The 12,122-nt window shown below is 45.4% G+C and overlaps 1 protein-coding gene across 1 annotated transcript; it reads left to right on the forward strand.

Moving 5' to 3' along the window:
• Positions 1-993: 993 nt before the first annotated feature.
• On the forward strand, positions 994-8,584 carry cibar2 (CBY1 interacting BAR domain containing 2). The gene is made up of 9 exons (XM_014127076.2): positions 994-1,114; positions 1,549-1,783; positions 2,583-2,651; positions 2,975-3,076; positions 3,341-3,346; positions 3,550-3,654; positions 3,861-3,974; positions 7,662-7,793; positions 7,970-8,584. The coding sequence occupies exons 1-9, from the start codon at positions 1,095-1,097 to the stop codon at positions 8,114-8,116; spliced, it is 930 nt and encodes a 309-aa protein (XP_013982551.1). The 5' UTR covers positions 994-1,094; the 3' UTR covers positions 8,117-8,584.
• Positions 8,585-12,122: the final 3,538 nt, after the last annotated feature.

The raw sequence follows: 12,122 nt of genomic DNA on the forward strand, positions 1-12,122 counted from the left end.
AGAGAAAGAGCGAGCGAGAGAGAGAGGGGGGGGCAAAGAGAGACAGAGAGGGAGGGAGGGAGAGAGAGAGAGAGAGAGAGAGAGAGAGAGAGAGAGAGAGAGAGAGAGAGAGAGAGAGGAGGGGGTGTGGAACCATCTTGGGAGGATCTGTTGCTACTAGACAACGTGTTTATCATAACAGCTGCTGTCCACAGGGGAAACTTGGCAGGCTACATCAAAGCCCTATTCACAGCCCACCTCCACTGGCTGACACACACACACACACACACACACACACACACACACACACACACACACACACACACACACACACACACACACACACACACACACACACACACACACACACACACACACACACACACACACACACACACACACACACATACACACACACACGCCCACACACACACTATATTAAGTGCAGCATACAATAAAACGTTAATTCTCAGGTAGGAAGAGGTTGTGTTACACTTTACAGCTGTGAGCTGCCAGCAGTGAGGTCTGTTTTTTGAATTGTTTGAGTTTTTGTGTAAATGAATTAAAGTTCCATTTGAGTGGCGCCCCTTGTATATGCCAACACATTCTTCCCAGAGAGTTGAGAGCTGGCCTCTCTTCAACACTTCTCTTACAGCCACTCTTTAACAGGCTGGACCTCTTACAATCCCTTCTGCGAGCGCCGTGTGGGTGTGTGTGCGTGCGTGCGTGTGCGTGTGTGTGTGTGATGAAGTGTATGAGTGAGTGAGTCAGGGAGAGAACAGAGAGAGAAAGAGAGAAAGAAAGGGTGAGAGTGAGTTTTTAAAACATCAGTTTTACCACGCTCTTTAATAGACCTGAGGGATGGGGTTACGTTTTATTCTTCTGTAAGGCTGCCTTGTAAAGCCTGTCTCGGCTCCTGTCGGGGTTTAAGTTGCTAATGAGACCCTGCTGCCACCATGTGGACATAGCCATCACTTACACCCCAAAACCTCACTCTTCCGTGTTGTCGTTTCTATAGCAACAAACTAGCTCGTAACCTGGGGCAGGCGAGCGCTTGGCTATGGCAAATAACGCAGCTAAACAGTGAGGTGAAGTGACGCTTGAGCAAATCCAACATGAACACCATCTTCTCAAGGTAGGTGCCCGCGTTACATGCATATATGGTTTAATGTACCAATATTACTTGGTAACACCTGTGTTGGTTAGCTATACTGCTTTCAGAAACCACAGTACTTTGATGCAGGGTGTGTTTGATGCAGTACTAGTTCTATAGCTAACCATGTCATGTTTCACTATATACTGCCATTCCACAATAATGTGTGGAAACCACGGCTAAAGTGGTAAATGGGCCTAGATGATGTATGGAGAAGATTGCGCTATGGGAATACTTTATCTCATGTGAGTGTGCCTTTGGAAACGCACCTGTCTCACAGATATAATAATGCTAAAGGGATGTGTACTGCTGTTTGGCTCATCTAGCGTTTATCACAAACACGACCCTAAAACTTCCTTTAGATATATAGTTAGCTGAAACCCCTAACTCTTCATAACTCTTCATCTTTTGTCCAGAGACAGACAGATAAAGAGCATGGAGCTGACAGTGAGCCATGCTGAGAAGTACCTGGGTCAGTTCTGCAGCCTGCTGGCCTCTTACACCAGGAAGACAGCCAAGCTGAGGGACCAGGCTGACATGCTGGTCAGACAGCTCAATGACTTCTCGAATACTGAGGACCCAGAGCTCCGTACCTGTCTGAAGAACCTGGCTGAAGACCTGGCCATGGTGCAGGACTACCGCCAGGCTGAGGTGAGGGGTGAGAGGTCAGGGCTGTTGTGGAGTAGTGAACTTCATATAGGCTAGTTAAACTAGTAATATAACTTACTTTTGCAGTAGCTTTGTGGTAGTTTAACTAAATTCAATTCTTGGTAGGGTTTTCAGTAGTTCATAACTGTTTTTTTTGCCATTTAGTGGTGTAGCTAACTACTGGAATTACACTACGTTTTTTGCAAAAATTAAATAAAATATGGCTAAAGTAGGCAATAATTTCCTTTATTTTTCAGCATCAGACTTCAGAGTTTTTGTGTATAGGCTTAATTACACATTCTGTTCATCTGACTCCAGAGTGGTCTGTTATTGATTTGATTTGATTTTTATTGCAATTTGTAGTCTATGACATTTCAGATTTAGATATGATAATTTCTAACAAAGTAGTTTGGATGTAGTGAACTACTTTCTCAAAGAAACGTTAGTTAATTAAACTACATTTTCTTCAGAGTAGCTTTAGTGTAGCTTAACCACTTCCAGTGTGAAGTAATTGGTAGCTTTGTAAACTATTTTTTTTAGAGTAGCTTCCCCGATGCTGGTATTAGTGGTAGAGGACGTGGGTGGCCATGGTGCATCTTCTAGGTTAGTGTAAGGGTTAATGAAACATCATAACAGTAAATAAAGGCATTATGGAAGTCACTCAGTACTGTATATAGTGGGCAAAGACAGTGTTGGTTTCGAGCCATTTTTACCCAGCAAAAACACAACAATTTGTTTCTCACACCTTGAAATACTGTTGTTTTGAAGATGAAAGTCTGTTTACTGTGTCTACCCCTGACAGGTAGAGAGGCTGGAGATCAAAGTCGTCACTCCCCTCAAAGCCTACGGAGATATTGTTGAAAACAAGAGAGTAAGTCCTCACACATGGAAACGAACAGACTGTAGATTTCATACTGTAATTACCAGACAAAATACAGATCTTCCCACACACACACACACACACACACACACACACACACACACACACACACACACACACACACACACACACACACACACACACACACACACCACTATCTTTCTCTTTCTCTCACTCTCTGTCTCTCTCTCATTGTCACTTCACACACTCTTCGCAGCCTCTCATGGCAGAACAATGGCAGTGAATGAATAGGCAGTCTCTTCTGAGACCGTGTGTTTGAAGCTTCATGGACTGGTCATATCTCTGACATACAGGCGGATCTGAAGAGGTTCAATGCTGATCGGGACAGAGCGCTGAAAGAGCTGCAGAAACTGGAGAAACTCCAACAGAAGAATCCCTCCGATAGACAAAGAATTGTATCCTTTCTCCCAGTCTATTCATATCTGCATATAACTCTACAAGACTGGCATAATTCCAGCATGATTATAGTATTTACATCAACAATCCTTATGTCAAGACACAGTATTGAAAAATACAACGTATTGCCTGTGACAAACGATTGTTTGTCAGCCATATTTATTCTATGAGTGGTACTTTGAGTGACAGGTTCAGATCAGCTGTTTTAGAAATGTAGATGTTCTATTCTAGTCATGCTTCAATACCTTATCCAATGTTTTCAGTCACAGGTAACATGATTTCTCTGGAACCTCCCCCTGTCACATCAACAACACCTTCAACACTACAAAGATGCAGATATCTGATCATTGATGAGATCTTGTTATGTGGTGAACCACCAGAGGTTTTGGTAGATGTCATTAAAAAATATATATATATATCTCTTTCAAGTTTCTAGTACAGTTGTAGTATTCCTTTGCTGTTTGATTGTCAGGCAGACGTGAATGCTCAGAAGGCGACCAACGATGCTCACCGCAGCACCAGACAACTGGAGGAGACAATCAGTGACTTCCAGAGACAGAAACTGGAGGACATCAAGGTTGGTCTTAAACCACAACACAACACAAACACACACAAGCACACATACAAACACGGACACACACACAAATAAACCAGAACATACACAAACACACACACGAAAACACACAAACACACACACACACACTCACTCACTCGCACGTGTTCCAGTCATACTCAGGAATGTCCATCCTCTTACAGTGACAATAATACTAGGTCTTCTTCCAGAGGATCTTCACAGACTTCATCACAGTGGAGATGGTGTTCCATGCCAAGGCTCTTGAGGTCTACACACACACCTTCCAGAACCTGGACAGCATGGACATAGACAAAGACCTGGAGGTTAGACACACACACACCTTCCAGAACCTGGACAGCATGGACATAGACAAAGACCTGGAGGTTAGACACACACACACCTTCCAGAACCTGGACAGCATGGACATAGACAAAGACCTGGAGGTTAGACACACACACACCTTCCAGAACCTGGACAGCATGGACATAGACAAAGACCTGGAGGTTAGACACACACACCTTCCAGAACCTGGACAGCATGGACATAGACAAAGACCTGGAGGTTAGACACACACACACCTTCCAGAACCTGGACAGCATGGACATAGACAAGGACCTGGAGGTTAGACACACACACACCTTCCAGAACCTGGACAGCATGGACATAGACAAAGACCTGGAGGTTAGACACACACACCTTCCAGAACCTGGACAGCATGGACATAGACAAGGACCTGGAGGTTAGACACACACACACACACCTTCCAGAACCTGGACAGCATGGACATAGACAAAGACCTGGAGGTTAGACACACACACACACACACACACACACCTTCCAGAACCTGGACAGCATGGACATAGACAAAGACCTGGAGGTTAGACACACACACACACACCTTCCAGAACCTGGACAGCATGGACATAGACAAAGACCTGGAGGTTAGAGACACACACACCTTCCAGAACCTGGACAGCATGGACATAGACAAAGACCTGGAGGTTAGACACACACACACCTTCCAGAACCTGGACAGCATGGACATAGACAAAGACCTGGAGGTTAGACACACACACACACCTTCCAGAACCTGGACAGCATGGACATAGACAAGGACCTGGAGGTTAGACACACACACACACACCTTCCAGAACCTGGACAGCATGGACATAGACAAGGACCTGGAGGTTAGACACACACACACACACCTTCCAGAACCTGGACAGCATGGACATAGACAAAGACCTGGAGGTTAGACACACACACACACACCTTCCAGAACCTGGACAGCATGGACATAGACAAAGACCTGGAGGTTAGACACACACACACACACCTTCCAGAACCTGGACAGCATGGACATAGACAAGGACCTGGAGGTTAGACACACACACACACACCTTCCAGAACCTGGACAGCATGGACATAGACAAGGACCTGGAGGTTAGACACACACACACACACCTTCCAGAACCTGGACAGCATGGACATAGACAAAGACCTGGAGGTTAGACACACACACACACACACACCTTCCAGAACCTGGACAGCATGGACATAGACAAGGACCTGGAGGTTAGACACACACACACCTTCCAGAACCTGGACAGCATGGACATAGACAAAGACCTGGAGGTTAGACACACACACACCTTCCAGAACCTGGACAGCATGGACATAGACAAAGACCTGGAGGTTAGACACACACACCTTCCAGAACCTGGACAGCATGGACATAGACAAAGACCTGGAGGTTAGACACACACACCTTCCAGAACCTGGACAGCATGGACATAGACAAAGACCTGGAGGTTAGACACACACACCTTCCAGAACCTGGACAGCATGGACATAGACAAAGACCTGGAGGTTAGACACACACACCTTCCAGAACCTGGACAGCATGGACATAGACAAGGACCTGGAGGTTAGACACACACACACACACACACACACCTTCCAGAACCTGGACAGCATGGACATAGACAAGGACCTGGAGGTTAGACACACACACACCTTCCAGAACCTGGACAGCATGGACATAGACAAAGACCTGGAGGTTAGACACACACACCTTCCAGAACCTGGACAGCATGGACATAGACAAGGACCTGGAGGTTAGAGACACACACACCTTCCAGAACCTGGACAGCATGGACATAGACAAAGACCTGGAGGTTAGACACACACACACACACCTTCCAGAACCTGGACAGCATGGACATAGACAAAGACCTGGAGGTTAGACACACACACCTTCCAGAACCTGGACAGCATGGACATAGACAAAGACCTGGAGGTTAGACACACACACACACACCTTCCAGAACCTGGACAGCATGGACATAGACAAAGACCTGGAGGTTAGACACACACACACCTTCCAGAACCTGGACAGCATGGACATAGACAAAGACCTGGAGGTTAGACACACACACACACACACACACACCTTCCAGAACCTGGACAGCATGGACATAGACAAAGACCTGGAGGTTAGACACACACACACACACACACCTTCCAGAACCTGGACAGCATGGACATAGACAAAGACCTGGAGGTTAGACACACACACACCTTCCAGAACCTGGACAGCATGGACATAGACAAAGACCTGGAGGTTAGACACACACACACACACCTTCCAGAACCTGGACAGCATGGACATAGACAAAGACCTGGAGGTTAGACACACACACACCTTCCAGAACCTGGACAGCATGGACATAGACAAAGACCTGGAGGTTAGACACACACACACACACACACACACACACACCTTCCAGAACCTGGACAGCATGGACATAGACAAAGACCTGGAGGTTAGACACACACACACACACCTTCCAGAACCTGGACAGCATGGACATAGACAAAGACCTGGAGGTTAGACACACACACACACACACACACACCTTCCAGAACCTGGACAGCATGGACATAGACAAAGACCTGGAGGTTAGACACACACACACACACACACCTGCCAGAACCTGGACAGCATGGACATAGACAAAGACCTGGAGGTTAGACACACACACACCTTCCAGAACCTGGACAGCATGGACATAGACAAAGACCTGGAGGTTAGACACACACACACACACCTTCCAGAACCTGGACAGCATGGACATAGACAAAGACCTGGAGGTTAGACACACACACACCTTCCAGAACCTGGACAGCATGGACATAGACAAAGACCTGGAGGTTAGACACACACACACCTTCCAGAACCTGGACAGCATGGACATAGACAAAGACCTGGAGGTTAGACACACACACACACACACACACACACACCTTCCAGAACCTGGACAGCATGGACATAGACAAAGACCTGGAGGTTAGACACACACACACACACCTTCCAGAACCTGGACAGCATGGACATAGACAAAGACCTCGAGGTTAGACACACACCTTCCAGAACCTGGACAGCATGGACATAGACAAAGACCTGGAGGTTAGACACACACACACACACACACACACACACACACACACACACACACACACACACACACACACACACACACACACACACACACACACACACACACACACACCTTCCAGAACCAGGACAGCATGGACATAGACAAGGACCTGGAGGTTAGAGACACACACACACACACACACACACACACACACACACACACACACACACACACACACACACACACACACACACACACACACACACACACACCCTTCCAGAACCTGGACAGCATGGACATAGACAAGGACCTGGAGGTTAGACACACACACACACACACACACACACACACACACACACACACACACACACACACACACACACACACACACACACACACACCTTCCAGAACCTGGACAGCATGGACATAGACAAGGACCTGGAGGTTAGACACACACAACACACACACAACACACATACACAATAGATATTTAAAGACCTAGAAGTTGACTGAGAGGTGAGAGTTCCAGTTATGGGGCTACAGGGCTGATCATCTCCCCGGTCTCTACAGCTGTTCACTGGGAGGATCAGGGTGTCTGACGGCCCTCTGGACAACCAGACCCTGCTGCCTTCCTCTATGGCCCACCAGCCTAGTCCCACCCTGGGCTCCAGCCTCAAACACACTGCTGAATCAGCCAAGAAGGTAAGATTGCATCTGCTGCTAGCATTACAGACAAAAACATAGACCCCCACAATAATGAATGAAAGAGAGAAACATACACTGATAAGGTTAACAGTCATTACTGTCCTGTACAGACAGACATATTTAGTTTCCTTTACAAGACTGTTCCAAGTCTTTAACCCATCTCCTGTTCACAGTCCCGTAGCAGCATCCTGCAGCGCCAGAGGGTTGTAGAGGAGGAGGAGGAGGAGGATGAAGAGGAGTATGAGTCAGAGATAGAGGCTCAGTGGAGCAGGCAATCCTACGCCTCTCAATACGCCCAAATACTCAGGCAGAAGAACTGATAGATTGGGGGTACACACACAAATGCACCCACAAAGACACACAAACAGAGAGAGAAAGACAGTGCGTCTCTTCACACACATATACACACACATTCAGATATCCGTATAGATCTGCTGACAGATGAGAATATGTAGTCAGTGTCTGTTGTCAGGTAAAGTCAATACTCAGGGTATGTACTGTACTGCAATAGATCTGTTGATGACTGTGCAGACGTGTTCCTATACAGGGTTTGCAGTAAATTGTTCTGCAAATAATGCTTTGTCAATGGCGGCATTTGGCACTTAAGACAGACTGCAGTCATTTGTAATCAGCCATATCTGAGGTATAGCAGAGGAGTGATAATGTGTTCACATTTTATAATGAAAAACAAATCAATGTTCAGTAATGGTTGTTATTTCTGTTCTGTATATTCCTAGATATAAATGTAAACATATCAAATAAATTGACCCATTTGCATTAAACCTGAATGAGAACTCTCATCATCATCTTGTTTCCATGGAAATGAACTCATTGGTAATAGCCTACTGACGTCCGTTGACTGAACAATATTGTTTTCTCAGATGAATGCAATAACAGCTTGGCAGTGGGATCACACTCTGCCAGCCCAATGAAGGATTACTGCTGTGCACACTGCAGCTAAACCACTGACATGCTAGACAGGATAACACTGTTTGGCTTTCACCAATGGCTTTCTTTATCACACTCAGGCATTCTGTTCTGTTCAGGCTGTTGAGTTTGTCATAAAGCATGGCCCTGGTTCCTTTACCTCTGTGCTGACTGAGATTGAATCTCACAGGAGTTATACGCTTGACAAACTGTTGGGGGGTGAATGCAGTTGGAAGCAACCAATCATTGGGCTTGGTTGGATAACAGACATGAATGCTTGCGATATCAAGGTCGCCTGGGTAGTTTGCCTGTGGAATCAGGAAGATGGTGAAACTAAGTTTAGAGAGCTGCAGTTGTGAAAGAGCAGCTGTTTGGTGATGTTGAGGTTATTCACTGTAAGCTAAAGGGTCAAACAGGGAGTGGGGGAGAAAACATGGTTTTTCCATTTGCAGATGTACAGTAACTCAGAGTCTGTTTCACAACAGTGTGACAGAGCAGCGTGCCAGGACAATAAGCTCAGAGTGAAACTCCCCTTATCCCCCCCAGAAATATCTGAGGCAGTCCATTGTACTCTATACTCAAACACAAACACTCAAACACACGAGGACAGGGCAGAGGCATCACCTGTACCTCCTCGTGAGCTTGGTGCATCTTGGGTATCACTCTGAGATGCACACACTCTATCATATTCTTTGGAGGTCAGAACAGTTATCAGATGTAAAATTCGTAAAGATCAAAGATCTGCAGTTACCAGCATTAACACTCACTGTTCTAAGATCAGTGGTACTCTGCAAAGAGCTAGACCAAGGCTGTGGTGTTCTGTCACTCTCTGCACCATGATATATCTGGAGCCCCCTGTCTGCCCGTCTGTTAGCCAGTCTTAGCCTCTGGGCTCAGGTGCTGGGTGAGATTACAGAGATATCCTCCTGGCTGATCTGTCTGTTCCCTCCCTAGGGCAGGCCAGCTGAAATAACACTGCACACAGACCACGCTATAGCCATTCTGTATCCCCATAAAGACACCGGGGCCAAAACCAGAAGCTCAGCATTCATCTCTAGCCAAAGACCATTCCTAAGTACTTCTAGCTCACATATAAGGTTCTAGGGACTAAATATTGTATTTTGTGAATTTGACAAGGCTATGCATATAAGTAATACCATGCACATAATACTCTCACTGGCTAAAAGTGTAGCATTGCATGTGCTATTTAAAATGCGCAGGCTGTATCCCATCTGCTCCTTATGATGGAGAGGTGACGGGCATTACATAACCAGATAGTATGAGAGCTAAGCTGCCAGCATGACCCTCCATTGACCCTCTTACTGAATATAGATTCACCTACTATGGAGGAGGTTACCGTAGCAACGGTGCCATGCATTTAGCGAGAGAGAGCGAGAGAGGGAGCTCATCTGTGTGTGTTCGTTCATGTATGACCTGAGTGTGTATGTGTATTGGTATCAAAGATGTGACACCACTGTGGCTGTTGCCATTGGAGATGCACCTGGGGACCTCTTGGGTTCAGTCACCACAGTGAGAGGGAGAGGCAGCGGTGCTCTGATTCTAAAAGACACCTGACCTGTGGACGTCTGTGTGATCTCTCCATGTACTGTGAATATCAGAGGTCTAATCATCATATCTCTGATCTCTAGCATTGCTATTATGGTTATCATGGCCTACTGTTCATTGCTGCTCAAGGGCTCTCGCCTGCTCCTCTCTCCTGCCCTCAGGCACACATTCCTGCCTATAATGTTCTCCAATCCACTGACTGCTTAAGCATCTGAGACCTACGGTACATTGTCACACAGTGCCTTCGGAAAGTCTTCACATTTAGTTGTGTTACATTCTGAATTTAAAATTGATTTAATTGAGATTTTTGGGGTCACTGGCCTGCACACAATACCTCAATGTCAAAGTGGAATTATGTTTTTCGCAATTTTTACAAATTAATAAAACATTTTAAGTTGAAATCACTTGAGTTAATAAGTATTCAACCCCTTTATTATGCAAGCCTAAAGAAGTTCAGGAGTAAAAATGTGCTTAACAAGTCACATAATAAGTTGCATGGACTCACTGTGTGCAATAACAGTGTTGAACATGATATTTGAATGACTACCTCATCTCTGTAACCCACACATATCTGTAAGGTCCCTCAGTCGGGCAGTGAATTTCAAACACAGATTCAACCACAATGTCACGTCCTGACCAGGTAAAGAGGTCATTTGCCATAGTAAAATGGTCAGGGCGTAGCAGGGGGTTGTTTTGTGTGGGTTTTGGGGTTTTCTGTTTCTATGTGGGAGTGTTCTAGTTTTCTATTTCTATGTGTTGTTTTTCCATGTTTGGCCGGGTATGGTTTCCAATCAGAGGCAGGTGTCTTTCGTTGTCTCTGATTGGAAGCCATACTTGGGCTGCCTGTTTTCCCTTGGGGTTTGTGGGTAGTTGTTTCCGTTTAGTCTTGTGTACCTGACAGAACTGTTATCGGTCGTTTGTTGCTTACGTTAAGGTGTATTCATTAAAGAATGAAGAATGAGCACTTTATACGCTGCGCCTTGGTCTCCATTCAACGACCCCTGTGACACACAAAGAACAGGGAGGTTTTCCAATGCCTCGCAAAGAAGGGAACTTATTGGTAGATGGGTAAAAGAAAAAAGAAACACTACAAAGATACAGGCGTCCGTCCTAACGTTGCAGGAGAGGAAGGGAACCGCTGAGGGATTTCATCATGAAACAGTTACAGAGTTTAATGGCTGTGAAAGGAGAAAACTGAGGATGGATCAACAACATTGCAGTTACTCAACAATACTAACCTAATTGACAGAGTGAAAAGAAGGAAGGCTGTACAGAAGAAAAAATATTCCAAAACATCCATCCAGTTTGCAAAAAGACACTAAAGGAATACTGCAAAAAATGTGGCAAAACCTTTTGTCCTGAATACAAAGTGTTATGTTTGGGGCAAATCTAATACAACACATTACTGAGTACCACTCTCCATATTTTCAAGCATAGTGGTGGCTGTAATCTTGTAATCGTTAAGAACTGTTTTTTCAGGATAAAAATGAAACGGAATGGCACTAAGCAAAGGCTATGTCCTAGAGGGAAAACCTGGTTCAGTCTGCTTTCCACCAGACACTGGGAGATGAATTCAGGACAATAACCTAAAACACAAGGCCAAATCTACACTGGAGTTGGTTGCTTACCAAGAAGACAGTGAATGTTCCTGAGTGTCCGAGTTCTATTTCAACTTAAATCTACTTGACAATCTATGTCAAGACTTGAAATGGTTGTCTAGCAATGATTGACAACCAATTTGATAGAGCTTGAAGAATTCTGAAAAGAATAATGTGCAAATATTGTAGAATCCAGATGTGCAAAGCTCTTACAGACTTACCCAGAAAGACTCAC

The sequence above is a fragment of the Salmo salar genome, chromosome ssa11 (assembly GCF_905237065.1).
Source record: "Salmo salar chromosome ssa11, Ssal_v3.1, whole genome shotgun sequence".
Classification (NCBI taxonomy): domain Eukaryota; kingdom Metazoa; phylum Chordata; class Actinopteri; order Salmoniformes; family Salmonidae; genus Salmo; species Salmo salar.